At 42.4% G+C, this 14967-nt stretch overlaps 1 protein-coding gene across 5 annotated transcripts in view; it reads left to right on the forward strand.

Annotated features, from left to right (window-relative positions):
• PTPRM (protein tyrosine phosphatase receptor type M) overlaps nt 1-14967 on the forward strand; it is a 929698-nt gene that overhangs the window by 784676 nt on the left and 130055 nt on the right. For all 5 annotated transcript variants that reach the window (XM_073550942.1, XM_073550938.1, XM_073550940.1 and 2 more), the window contains one exon: nt 2434-2470. In XM_073550942.1, the coding sequence (XP_073407043.1) occupies nt 2434-2470 (37 nt within the window). The remainder of the gene's footprint in view (nt 1-2433; nt 2471-14967) is intronic.

Raw genomic sequence — 14967 nt, forward strand, 5'->3', positions numbered from 1 at the left:
TTTCAAAGTCAAAGATATATGGCAGAAATCATGCAGCCAACGTCATATATCCACTGTCAGGTTCCCATTAAAGTGACTTTTCAGTATAAGATGTCATGTATGTGTACATGAGGACTAACACTATTTACAATATGTCCATTAAATGACTTATATCCGGCATTATTTGCAGCTCTCAAATCTATTCACTAGAAGCTACAGATTTGAGCAGTTTTAAGAGTGAATGATCAGTGCAGTATAAAAAATGAAACAGATGAATGGGGAAAGGTATATTTTTTCTAATAAGATATCATAAGTCTTTTATATTAGCTTGTATTATTGACATCGGAAAAAAAAAGATAGGATGCAATTTCAGACATAACTGTGGACTATAAACTAAAAGTAAACAAAAAAAAGTTGCACTCTGTAGTGCTAAAGCATGTCAATATGAAATATATAAAATATGAATAGCAATACTGCTTCTGGATACTAGGAAAAAAATGAGATGCATAGCACATAATTTGGCCAATTCATGCATGCCCAGCAGCCAACGGCAAGGTAGTCTCAAATCTGCTGGGTCCTACTTGTCTAGTGTGAATACCTCCCTAAGACTGAAGTCTGAATACCTGGGTCACAAATGTGGACTATGTCTGCCTGATTTTCTGGAGAAAAAAAAGCAGCCATTGTTATCTACAACTGCACAACAACTGCTTCAAAGGGGCTTTTTCTGATTTTCTTTATGTGAGTAGGCTTGCGGTTCTTGAATGTATCAAGCTCAGAAGCTGCTCACCTGCCCCTGATCCATCACAACCTCTCAGAAGCCACTCTGATCTTTATTGACAGGCTGCAGCGGTGACGTTATCAGTACAGGACATCTCTGCTACAACCAGCCACTGTGCTCATCTGATTTGCTGTGTACATCAGCAGAGCTGTGGATCACTATTATTGGCTGCAGTGATCACGTGCCTTGTGGAGATGACATCACCCAAATTACAGTGATGACATCACGACTGCAGCCTGTAAATAGTCACCAAAGCAGTAGCTCAGAGGCATTGTTCAAGGAGGAGAAGAGTAAAGGTACTGTCACACTTAGCGATGTACCAGCGATCCCGACCAGCGATATGACGCGGTCAGGATCGCTGGTACATCGCTAAGTGGTCGCTAGTGAGCTGCCAAACAGGCAGATCTCACCAGCGACATCGCTGGGGACGGGGGTCGCTACTTACCTGTCACACCCGGCGATCCTGCGTCCTCCCACCCGCGTCCACGCGTCGCTCGTCATCACAGCAGGAAGCGCCGCAGGAAGCTGACGACGAGAAACGGTCCTGGACGTTCTCACGCGATCAGCGATTACCAGCGGGGGAGCCGGTCGTAGGTAAGTATCAGACATAGCGATGTCGCTAGCAATATCGCTATAACGTCACAAGTTATAGCGATATTGCTAGCGATATCTCTTAGTGTGACATCCCCTTTAGGTGAGCAGCTTATGAATTTGTTATTTTCACGTTGCCCAAGCCGATCCAAAAAAACGTTTTCCTAGAAAACCCCTTTATGACCTACAGGAATACCAAAATGAAGTGCTCACTTTATTCAACCTGACTCAGCCCCTCTTCCTTTTACCTCTCCAGTCCATCCTTAATGCAGCAGCCAGGGTTGTCCATCTGGCTAATCGTTTCTCGGACGCGTCCGCTCTTCGCCAGTCGTTACACTGGCTGCCCATTCATTACAGGATACAATTCAAAGTACTTGTTCTCACCCACAAAGCTATCCACAGTGCGGCACCCCCTTACATCTCCTCCCTCATTTCTGTCTATCGGCCTAACCGACCACTGCGCTCTGCAAATGACTTTGGACTAACCTCTGCCCTAATCCGTACCTCCCACTGCCGACTCCAAGACTTCTCCCGTGCTGCGCCAATCCTCTGGAATGCTCTACCCCAAGATATTAGGACCATCCACAATTTGCATAGTTTTAGGCGCTCGCTCAAAACACATTTGTTCAGAGCGGCCTATCACATTCAGTAATTAAAGTCATTTTATGCTTGTGTGTTTGTGTGTGTAGCCCATTCACTATCTCCATCTATCCCCCACCCCCTGAAGATGGCTGGACCATCATTGTAAATACATCATTGTAAATACAAACCTGTGCTTTGTATCGCCCCCACCTCATTGTAGATTGTAAGTTCCCACGAGCAGGGTCGTCTTATTTCGCTTTAATTATTGTATTGTTAGCGTTATTACTTATGACTGTTGTGTTTGAAACTGTTGAACTGTAAAGCGCTGCGGAATATGTTGGCGCTATATAAATAAAGATTATTATTATTACCTGCTGCTGTAGTCTGTGGTGGTCTTACTGGTGTCTATTGCTCTATAATGAAGTCTGCTTTGCTCTAACTCTTAGTCATAGACAGCAAATACATGACGGATTTTACAGATCTCCTCTTTCTTCTGATTTTAGGGCTATCACAGACCAAATCACTACATCGCCACTCAGGGTAAGTTCTATTCCTTGACTCCATAATGTCTATATGTCTTGTTTCTTTTTTTACTTACATTGATGTGTACTCTGCATTTACTCAGCGACATGTAAAATAACTTTCCTAAGACAAGGTTGTGTTAAGTGCAGTAACATAGCATTATTTCTGGCAGTGAGTTTCATGTAGAAACGTTTACTTATCCACACTGCAATATACCCAGTGCACAATTAAATTGTCAGCGCCGTTTGTAGAAAATAGTATAATTACAACCCTGCTTTGTTCCTAATGCTCGGTGATCGTTCCTCGAGTTGAGAAGCCGAAAAATCTGGTGCATGTTAATAAACACAGTATGTACTTTATTTCCCATTTAATGGACCATGCAGCTCTAGAAAGTGCAAATAAAATGTAACGACAATGTTAGTATTACTTGTATACATTGCTCCTGCTTTGGAAATGTAATGTGTTCCTTCAAGGAATTCAAGTTCTATTGCCCAGATAGGTCTTTAAAGAGGACTTGCCTTTATTACTAATATTCCTCTTTTAGTAAGTATTTTCTTTTTCCATGAAGTATGGATTATGGAGAACCTTTTTCTTACAAGTCCGTATTTTGCTGTTCCTGTCTTTGCTCCTGGTAATGCAATGCCAAACTATGAAGGGACTTGTCCCCAAATAGTAACATCCAGTTGTCAACTTACTAAGTACCAAATAATAGAGCAATGACACCGCCCAGAGCTGTAAGAAAATACATAGGAGGCCTGTTAATACACGGGCGATATTACAGCCATTTTTAAATGGTATCATAATCTGGCCCTCCATAAATACCCGTGTGAAGGATTCATTAACCAGTCGCTACTTTTGTACTTCTCTGAATTCTATGTTCAAATTGATATCTTGTCTATGAATTAAAATAAAGAAAGGAAACAATTTGCTATGTATACCTGATAGTTGTGCCCATGCTAGCCCACTCCTTGAGTCTTAAATGCATGCAGGTGATAGAAAAAAATACATAGATACATATTGCAAATACTATGCAAGCATCTCTTAATAATAGCTAACAATGTTGACCCTTATAAAGGAATATGGCACTGTGCACCCCATTTGCTGTCATACCCACCATAGTTAGTCTGCAGACCAACTCTAGTGATTGGCTGTCAAGCAAAACCTTCTGACTGTCCATCCCACATGGCCCAGAAGGATTGGGGTACACTAAACTGACTGCTAAATGTGCTGGGTGATCATATCATCACTTCCCAGCAGCCAATTCCAAGTACGCCTACAAAAGTCTTTGTGCTTACTAGGTCTTAGTGACACCTACAACCTTAGCCATTGCTGCTAATGCAAGATGTTTTCATTAATAAGTAGAAAACTTGGTGATTGACGTAATTTAGATCTGTCACCAGATTTCACAATATAAACTTCATCTATTATTAAATCGATCTCTTAGACCTGATTAGACTGATATACTTACCTTGCAAATATGCATAAGAATGGCTGTATAATCCTTTTTGAAACTTTCTCTGCTTAATAATGAAAGGGCTGTGCACTACTGGACACCCCCTGCATAATCAATTTAGTGCCCTATAGAAAATAAAAACAAAGTATACTCACCTCCTGCAATGCCGCTACTGTTCTCAGTGAGTTACGTGACATTTTTGTATCACGTTACCGCTACAGCCAATCCTAATGTTTGACTGCTGTCACTGCTAAAATGGTGGTGGCACTAAACGTGAGTGTAAGTGTAAGCTCGAGGTCACACTGGTGAGTGCAATGCGAGAAACTCGCGCGAGTCTCTCACCTCAATACCCGGCACTCGGGACTGGAGTGTGCGGCTGCATGACTTTCTATGTAGCTGAATGCTCCGGTCCGAACCGCGAGAGACTGAGGCGAGAGACGCGCAAGTTTCTCGCATTGCACTCGCAAGTGTTACCCTGGCCTTATTGTTTTACTGAGGGGAAACATAGTGATTGAGAAAGGGTTGTCTGAATAGTGGACAACGTCTTTAAGCAGCATTTACTCTGCAAGATAATTGTAAAAAGAGTGTTGTTATAACCACTTGTTTCACCATTATCTTGACGTGTAAACAGGCTGCCGATCACTCGATGAACAAGCCAATCGCTCTTTCACCAAGTGAAATTATTTCTTTATTTTAGTTCTGGCGATGCCTCATCCTGTGTAAACAGGACTCGCGCCGCTGAAAACTATGACAGCCTAAGTGCACTGAGTGCCCGACCATAGAACGCTCAGTGTGCATCACTTACTTTGGTCTGCCTTTGTAACCAGGAATTTGAACAATTGCTGATCGGTAAAAGTCTACCAATAGGCGATCGTATTGTCATCCAGTTGATCCATGTAAACAGACTTTTACACTCCTTCATTGTCTTTCTGAAAAAACATGTACAGAGAAACAATGGGTTATTTTAGGGCATCCATTACAGTTAGCCTCTGGAAGTGGTCCAGCCTGATTTTTGAGTACCGTGAGGTTTCATATGGAGAACTAGAAAAAGTAGTGCTATACCTAGTTAGAGGGGGTAAGAAAAATCTTTTTTGTTACCTCTGACGTGTTTAATACCATTAGTATTCTATTCTGATGCTGCTGTAGCTACCCAATAGGGCACATTTTAGGACTATATTTTTAATGTTGGTCTGTGATTTTGAGCATTTTTTCAAAGTTAAATTTTAGTTTTTGCATCATTTTCTTTGATATAGTATTTGCTCTTTGAGCTGTGGTGTATGTCCTATGATTGTTGCCATCTTAGTGCCAAGAGGAAACTTTGCTGCGTTTTATCTATATATATATAATTGCCTTAAATTGTCTGTCATCCACTTCCGTTTGGATGTCCCCGAATCCCAGAATCCACTGCGCTGCACCGGAAGTACACCAACCGCCATATTTGAATACCCTGGTGTACTCACATACACACATACTCACATATACACACACACATACTCACATATACACACACACGTACTCACATATACACACACGTACTCACATATACACACACACGTACTCACATATACACACACGTACTCACATATACACACACACACGTACTCACATACACACCCTCACATACACACACACGTACTCACATATACACACACGTACTCACATATACACACACACACACACGTACTCACATACACACCCTCACATACACACACACGTACTCACATACACACACACATACTCACATATGCACACACGTACTCACATATGCACACACGTACTCACATCTCCAGCACAGGCCACGAACCACCCTCTTTCCTGCTGTCTGTGACTGCACGGAGGTGGGTGGGCAGGCAGCTGCGGGACACACACACACATACACACACACACACACACACATGTACTCACACACACACACACATGTACACACACATGTACTCACACACACACACATACACACACACACACACACACATGTACACACACATATGCACACACACACATACACACACACACACATGTACTCACACACACACACATACACACACACACACACACGTACTCACACACACACACCCCACACACTTCCCTCCCGATGCGAAAACATCTGGTATACCTCTAGTTTAAAATAAAATCCATTTGTGTTGGAGTAAAAGTACTTTGTTTTCCAACTATCTAGCCAGGAAGATAGCAATTCTTTGCGCTAATTCACCCCAAATTGTGACATTTTACCTTGCTGATCTTTGTGATCATAATATAGAAATGTATTGCCTGCTAACAAACCAGTTAAAAGATTAGGAAAACTCATTGTAGTTAATTTCATCACCATTCCTTCTAAGAAACCTATTACTTCCCAGCGAGATATGACAATGGTGAAATGATCAGTCTGCACAGTTTGTCAGATGAAGTTTTCTGACATTTTTACCTTTTTCGGTGATGTACATTTCCAATGTTTCGGCTTAGTGCAGTCTAATGTGTGGATTTGGGAATGGTTTCAATGCCTCAACTTCCGATTCTAGTAATAGAAATGTTTCTAAGCTTGGAGAAGTGAATCACACATAAGGTATTCTATTATAGGTAAAACACTTCACTTTGTAGAGAACGATTTAGACATCATGAAAATGTATTGTTCTGACAATTGTTCAATTGATTGAAATGAATGCAGGTTTTCTTCAGTGTCATTTCCTTGCTGAACATTTTCTGTCTTATTGCAAAGTATACTCAAAAATCTGAGACCTATCTAGGTGAGACCGATAAGGCAATATTGTCTTCTTCACCTCATTGTTTAAGGAGCAGAAGTTTTGAGAAGTTTCTCAAAGTTACTTTACTCCTTTTATTGCTGAGTGTTCACATATAACTGATATAGACATTAGGACTAGATCCTGGGAAATCAGTACATTTCTGTTTGAAACAACTGAGTGAATGTGAATTCTTATGTTTGTCAGCACTATTACTGCACATACTAACATCATTTTGACTCCACTGGTACAGAGAAGCTGATTTGGCTTCCAACAAGTTATACAACAGCTACTTGGATGCAGAGATACAGTATGTATCAGTATCTCTTCAGATGCTTCTGCAATAATTTTATTCTGGAATTTTCTGAGGGTCATGTCCTGTGTGATGATTGACAGCTACCGATCACAGCTCATGTACATACATGTTGTATTTTGTATTAACCCTGCAAGGTTTGTAATCTAGAGCTAGACAGAAAAATCATCTCTTTTGTCAGCCCTATGAGCAGGAAGGCATTACAGCTGACATTGTTGTACCTATGCCTAAGCTTGTCAGTAGTAACGGGTTAGAGTAAGGTCAGCATAACAGAAACTAACATTAAGGGAGTTTGTCCGCACAGAATGAATGATCAAACTAAGTACAGACACTCATTGCACCCTTGGCTTGGCCAAATATCCAAGTTCACCTTCCCACCTAATTGTTTTTCATCTATCTCTTCCCTTCTCTGGCTCTACAAAGCCACAGCTGTCAATCTAAGAAGAAGGTTGGGGGGAATTTAGAGATAAATAGGTGGGAAGGTGCACCAGGTTTTTGCCATCTATTCTGAGAGTAGCATGATGAAAAGGCAGAAATTCTGATTCCAGCGATGAATCACATACTGGGCTGCTTAATTTAGTCTTGATAAAATCACTGTTTTATCAGCAAGAGATTATCATTAGAGGACTAGTAAAGCTGCTGCCAGATAGTCCTCTATATTCATGAGCTCTGTATAACCCGCCCCATCCATGATTGGCCGCTATGTGTGTACACTTTACATGGGTAGAAAGCAGCCAATCGGTGTGGGCAGGGTTATAGAAAGCTCAGAATTCAGAGAACTGCTAGATCTGCAGTAGATATAGCAGTGATTTTATTAAAATAATCATGGGTATGAAACATTTACTATACAGTCATGGCCAAAAGTTTAGAGAATGACACAAATATTAATTTTTACAAAGTCTACTGCTTCATTTTTTCTAATGGCAATTTGCATATACTCCAGAATGTTATAAAGAGTGATCAGCTTAACAGCAATTACTTGCAAAGTCAATATTTGCCTAGAAAATGAACTTTATCCCCCAAAACACATTTCAACATCATTGCAGCCCTGCCTTAAAAGGATCAGCTAACATCGTTTCAGTGATTGCTCCATTAACACAGGTGTGGGTGTTGATGAGGACAGGGCTGGAGATCAATCTGTCATGATTAAGTAAGAATGACACCACTGGACACTTGAAAAGGAGGCTGGTACTTGGCATCATTGTTTCTCTTCTGTTAACCATGGTTATCTCTAAAGAAACACGTGCAGTCGTCATTGCACTGCACAAAAATGGCCTAACAGGGAAGAGTATCGCAGCTAGAAAGATTGCACCTCAGTCAACAATCTATTGCATCATCAAGAACTTCAAGGAGAGAGGTTCCCTTGTTGCCAAAAAGGCTCCAGGGCACCCAAGAAAGATCTGCAAGCGCCAGGACCGTCTCATAAAAGTGTTTCAGCTGCGGGATCGGGCTACCAGCAGTGCAGAGCTTGCTCAGGAATGGCAGCAGGCAGGTGTGAGTGCATCTGCACGCACTGTGAGGTGGAGACTCTTGGAGCAAGGCCTGGTCTCAAGGAGGGCAGCAAAGAAGCCACTTCTCTCCAGAAAAAACATCATGGACAGACTGATATTCTGCAAGAGGTACAGGGAGTGGACAGCTGAGGACTGGGGTAAAGTCATTTTCTCTGATGAATCCCCTTTTCGATTGTTTGGGACATCTGGAAAACGGCTTATTCGGAGAAGACCAGGTGAGCGCTACCACCAGTCTTGTCTCATGCCAACTGTCAAGCATTCTGAGACCATTCATGTGTGGGGTTGCTTCTCAGCCAAGGGAATGGGCTCTCTCTCAGTCTTGCCTAAAAACACAGCCATGAATAAAGAATGGTACCAGAATGTCCTCCAAGAGCAACTTCTCCCAACCGTCCAAGAGCAGTTTGGCGATCAACAATGCCTTTTTCAACATGATGGAGCACTTTGCCATAAAGCAAAGGTGATAACTAAATGGCTCAGGGAACAAAACATATAGATTTTGGGACCATGGCCTGGAAACTCCCCAGATCTTAATCCCATTGAGAACTTGTGGTCAATCATCAAGAGACGGGTGGACAAACAAAAACCTTCAAATTCAGACAAAATAAAAGCATTGATTTTGCAAGAATGGACTGCTATCAGTCAGGATTTGATCCAGAAGTTGATTGAGAGCATGCCAGGGAGAATTGCTGAGGTCCTGAAGAAGAAGGGTCAACACTGCAAATATTGACTTGCTGCATTTACTCATTCTAACTGCCAATATAACCTTTTGTTACTCATAATATGATTGCAATTATATTTCTGTATGTGATAAAAACATCTGACAAACACACATAAAAACCAGAGGCCAGCAGATCATGTGAAAATATAATATTTGTGTCATTCTCTAAACTTTTGGCCATGACTGTACAGGATTTAATCTCCTGTTACACTAAAGGGGTCATTTATTGCATAGCGTGCCTCTGTAATAAAAAAATATGTGGGACTGACCAAGAGAACACTTTCCAAAAAATAAGGGAGCACATCAGGAACATTTCTAAAAAAAAATTCCAGGATCACTCCCTATCTAAACATTACATTGAAAAACATGGGGGCAAGTTGGTTGGGACACAAGTATGAGGTATACAAATAGTAAAGAGGGATTGGAGGGGTGGATACTATATCAAGAAAATGTCCCGCAAGGACACAGGATGGATTTTTGTCCTCAACATGTTAAAACCACATGACCTAAATAACGATGTGGAATTATTTGGATTTCAGTAATAAAATCACTCAATTCCCCATACCCCTGACTCTTTGGTGGGGTTTGCTAGATGGCATTTTTTGGCCTATAAATGTTTTTGTTGACCAGTCAGTATATGTAGTCTTACATCTGTTTGTCTGTAAAAAATCATTTACAAGTATTACAGTTAAGCTTCTATTTGCGGTAATTGTCGGCCGGATGTTTATTTATTTTGTAGCATACAAAGCACCATATACTTAGTTGCTTTTCAGCATCACTTCAGACGCAATAAACTTCCCTTTTCCTTGTGGAGATGCCTGTGGCAACTGTCAGTCACATGATCACTCTGATTAATTGATACCACTATTTATAAGTTCATTTGAGCAGGGGCTGTAATATCCCTGACGAATGAAGACGGAAGCTTTCTACACGCGTTGTGTTGTGAGTTCATTTTCCCCTTCACCGTTGATGTCTGATGAACTCCCTCTGCTGGTGAAGAGAGGTAGTGAAATTGATTGGGTTGGGAAGAACCTGTCATCTGAACAGGTGGAGCCTGATTGGACACCCGGAATCACTGAGTGGATATAAGGCAGCCGACGCCCTACAGGGGTGCTGGTGATCCTTTCTGGTCTGAGCTCTTGCAAACCAGTTCAGTACCTGTCCTCTGAAAGCTAAGTATTTGCTCTCTTATTTTTCCATGAGATATTGTCTGTTTACTTAGTGTTTGTGTTCTTCCTGCCCTTGTTGGTACAGGCTGAGCTCCATTTTTGTCTCTGGTCAAGTTGATCTTTTGCTCAGTCTTCAGAATATACCTGAGTGCTGATATAGTGTTTTTGAAGTCTAGTGACTTCAGGGAGTTTTTTCTATCAGACGTGTTGGACATTATTTTGGCAGAATTTTTGCGGATTGCAGCCAGCATCTTTTCTGTCCTTTCCTATTTAGTTAGTTGGGCCCCATCGTTTGCTCAACCTGTCTTTCTGTCTGTGTTTGTGTTTTCATCTGCTTTTCACTGACAATACATGTTGGGGGCTGTCTATTGCTTTGGGGTCTGCTCTGGGGCAGTTTAGATTTCCCCTTTCTTTCTTTCTTTAAGCTTATTTAGTTCTCCGGCTGTGAACGAGGGATCTAGTGTTATGGATGAGTCAACGAAGGAGGAAAAAACAAAAATAATAGCTAAGTCCAGAAAACCAGAGAAGTTGGAAGCTATCGGATTGCAGACCCCTGACCCTAGCCACAACAACTAGCAGTAGCCGTGGGGGGTTCCTACGGTGCCATAGACTCCTTGATCACAGCCGGAGAACTAAATTAGCCTAAAGACAGAAAGGGGAAATCTAAACTGCCCCAGAGCAGACCCCAAAGCAATAGGCAGCCCCCAACATATAATTACTGTGAAGCAAGATGAAAAACACTAACACAGATAGAAAGATAGGTTGAGCAAATGATGGGGCCCAAGCTAACTAAGTAGGACAGGATAGAAAAGCTGCTGTCTGCAATCCACAAAAATCCTATCCAAAAATGAACCAACAGACTGATAGGAAAAACAGGCCCTGAAGTCGCTAGGCTTCAAAAAGACTATATCAGCACTCAGGTATATCCTGAAGACAGAGCCACAGATCAGAGACAAAAATGGAATTCAGCTCACCCCGGCCGGGGATGGCTGAACTCCAAAATACAAGGCAAACAAAACCAGAACTAAAGAGTACAAAAGGCAGAGCAAAACTTAGCTTTGAGAAGCAGAAATCAGACTGGTCTCCAAGAATCCAGCAGGAAAATCACCGGCAAGGCAGCAGGGCGTCGGCTGCCTTATATCCAGTCATCAGTTCCTGTGACCCAGTCATCATCTACCTGCTCAGCTGTTTGGTAATCAGCCTCACTACCTTCCTTCGCCAGAAGAGGGAGTTCATCAGACCTCACTGGTGAAGGGAAAAATGAACTCACAACAGTCTAGGGCACCGTAGGAACCCCCCCACGGCTACTGTTAGTTGTGTGAATAGGATCAGGGGTCTGCAATCTGATAGCTACCAACCTCTCCGGTTTTCTGGACTTAGCTTGTATTTTTGTTTTTTCCTCCTTCGGTGACTCATTCATAACAGAATCACCAGCCATACCGCAGATTCTAGGGTACTCGATAGCAGGAAAGAATTGTAAAAGGGGAAAAAAAAAAAGTGTCAGAATTTTTTTTTTTTGTATATTTTTTCCTCTGTCTTTGAGGCCGTAGGGGGAATTTTTTTTTCTTTTCAATGGAGATGAAGCAATTGTCTGATCGTGTGGAGCTGCTGAAGTGCGGGGAATTTCCGCCTATCTTGCTCATTCACATGTTGCTGAACGAAAGATCCCTACTCCTGATGTGTTTTTTGGGGATCGGTCTAAATTTTTGAACTTTAAGAATAATTGTAAATTATTTTTTGCCTTGAAGCCTAATTCATCAGGGAGCTCCGCGCAGCAGGTTAAAATTGTCATCTCTTTGCTGCACTTCGATCCTCAGGATTGGGCGTTTTCTTTGAAACCTGATGATCCTATTCTAGCTAATGTGAACGCATTTTTTCAAGCCTTAGGGCTGCTGTATGATGAACCTAATGCTATTGATCAGGCTGAAAAGGCCCTGTTGGCATTGAGCCAGGGTCAGGATTCTGCAGAGTTGTACTGTCAAAAATTCCAAAAGTGGGCGGTCCTTACTACTTAGAATGATGGTGCCTTGGCAGCTCTCTTTCGGAAGGGTTTGTCAGAAACCGTAAAAGATACTATGGTGGGATTTCCTGTTCCCTCTGGTATTGATGATTCTATGTCATTAGCCATTCAGGTTGATCGGCGTTTGCGCAAACGCAAAACTGCACGAGAGGTATTGCCACCTGTTGAACAGATGTCTGAACCTATGCAATGTGATAGAGTTTTGTCTAGGGCGCAACGTCAGGAGTTCAGAAGGCGTAATAAGCTGTGTTTTTTCTGTGGAGATGCCTCGCATATTATTTCTGTCTGCCCTCAACGAGAGAAACGTTTTGCACACACATTTGCTGTGGGCGGTGTTCAACCTAAGTTTCTTCTGGCAATTACTCTGATCTGCTCCCTGTCCACATATTCCGCTAAGGCTTTCGTGGATTCGGGAGCAGCTCTGAACCTGATGGACTTGGACTTTGCTAAACGTTGTGGATTTCCTATGACACCTCTGCGGACGCCTATCCCTTTGAGGGGTATTGATGCTACTCCTTTGGCGAAGAATAAACCTCAGTTTTGGACCCAGGTGGTAGTGTGGGTCGCCCCAGATCATCAAGAAAATTGCAGATTCTTGGTGTTGCATAATCTGCATGATACCATTGTTCTGGGGTTTCCCTGGTTACAAATCCATAATCCAGTTTTGGATTGGAAATCTGTGTCTGTGGTGAGTTGGGGTTGTCTGTGTGCCCTTAGTGACGCTCCTGTTTTCTCCACCTCTCCCCAGTTGCATGATGTTCCTGACTATTTGGCTGATTTTTATGATGTATTTAGTGAGAATGAGTCTGCGTCTTTGCCTCCTCATAGGAGTTATGACTGTGCAATTGAGCTGAGCCCTGGGTGTAAATTTCCCAAGGGTCGACTTTTCAATTTATCTGTACCCGAGCACGAGGCTATGCGATCCTATATTAAGGAGTCGTTGGAGAAGGGTCATATTAGACCATCCTCTTCACCCTTAGGTGCTGGGTTTTTTTTCGTGGCCAAGAAGGATGGTTCATTAAGGCCTTGTATTGACTATCGTTCCATCAACAAAATTACTGTTAAATATCAGTATCCGTTACCCCTGATTTCTGATCTATTCTCTAGAGTTAAAGGTGCTTGCTGGTTTACCAAGCTTGACCTCAGGGGGGCGTATAATCTTATTTGCATTAAGCATGGGGATGAATGGAAGATGGCGTTTAATACTCCAGAGGGACATTTTGAGTACCTGGTGATGCCTTTTGGGCTCACTAATGCCCCTTCTGTCTTCCAGTGCTTCATGAATGATATTTTCCGAGACTTTATGGATAAATTTTTGATCATCTATCTGGATGATATTTTGATCTTTTCCAAGAATTGGGACTCTCATGTGGAACATGGTTATGAATGAGTCACCGTAGGAGGCAAAAATAGAAATGCTAGCTAAGTCCAGAAAAGCAGAGAAGTTGACAGCTATCGGATTGCAGACCCCTGAACCTATCAACACAACTAGCAGTAGCCGTGGGGGGCTCCTACGATGCCCTAGGCCCCTCGATCACAGCCGGAGGACTACATAGCCTAAAGACAGAAAGGGAAATCTAAACTGCCCCCGAGCAGACCCCAAAGCAAAAGGCAGCCCCCCACATATAATGACGGTGAAGCAAGAAGAAAGAACAAAACACAGACAGAAAGATAGACTGAGCAAAGATGGGGCCCACGCTAGCTTAGATAGGAAAGGACAGGAAGGCTGCTGTCTGCAATCCGTGAAAAATCCTATGAAAATAAGAGCCAACCAACTGACAGTAAAAAAGGCCCTGAAGACGCTAGGCTTCAAAAAAGCTATGTCAGTACTCAGGAATATTCTGAAGACAGAGCAACAGGCAAAAGGAGATTCAGCTCACCCCAGCAGGGAATGGCAGAATCCAGAAAAGCAAGGAAAACAAAACACTAATGCAAAAAGGCAAAGCAGAAATCTTAGCTTTAGATGAGCAGGAGTCAGACTGGTTTCCTAGAAGTCCACAGAGAAATCACCCGCAAGCCAGAAGGGCGTCGGCAGCCTTATATCCAGTCATTAACTCCACTCACCCAGTCATCATCATCAGCCCCAGGTGTATGACAATCAGGCTCACTACCTTTCTTCACCAGAAGAGGGAGTTCCTCGGGCCTCAGTAGTGAAGGGGAAAATGAACTCACAACAGAACATGTTCGGACTGTGTTCCGGATTTTGAGGGAGAATTCCCTGTATGTCAAGGGATCGAAATGCCTTTTTGGGGTACAGAGGATTTCATTTTTGGGATTTATCTTGTCTCCGTCAACTATTGAAATGGACCCAGCCAAGGTACAGGCCATATATCATTGGGTTCAGCCCACTTCTTTGAAGGCCCTCCAGAAGTTTTTGGGTTTTGCTAATTTTTATCGTAAATTTATAGCAAATTTTTCTGGTATTACCAAACTATTGACTGATTTCACTAAGAAGGGTGCTGATGTGCTGAATTGGTCTCCGGAGGCTGTTTCTTCCTTTCAGGAGCTGAAGCGAAGGTTCACTTCTGCTCCGGTTTTGCGGCAACCTGATGTCTCACTCCCGTTTCAGGTAGAGGTGGATGCTTCTGAGATTGGT

Source organism: Dendrobates tinctorius, unplaced genomic scaffold (assembly GCF_039654945.1).
Source record: "Dendrobates tinctorius isolate UK_male_01 unplaced genomic scaffold, ASM3965494v1 ptg000171l, whole genome shotgun sequence".
Classification (NCBI taxonomy): domain Eukaryota; kingdom Metazoa; phylum Chordata; class Amphibia; order Anura; family Dendrobatidae; genus Dendrobates; species Dendrobates tinctorius.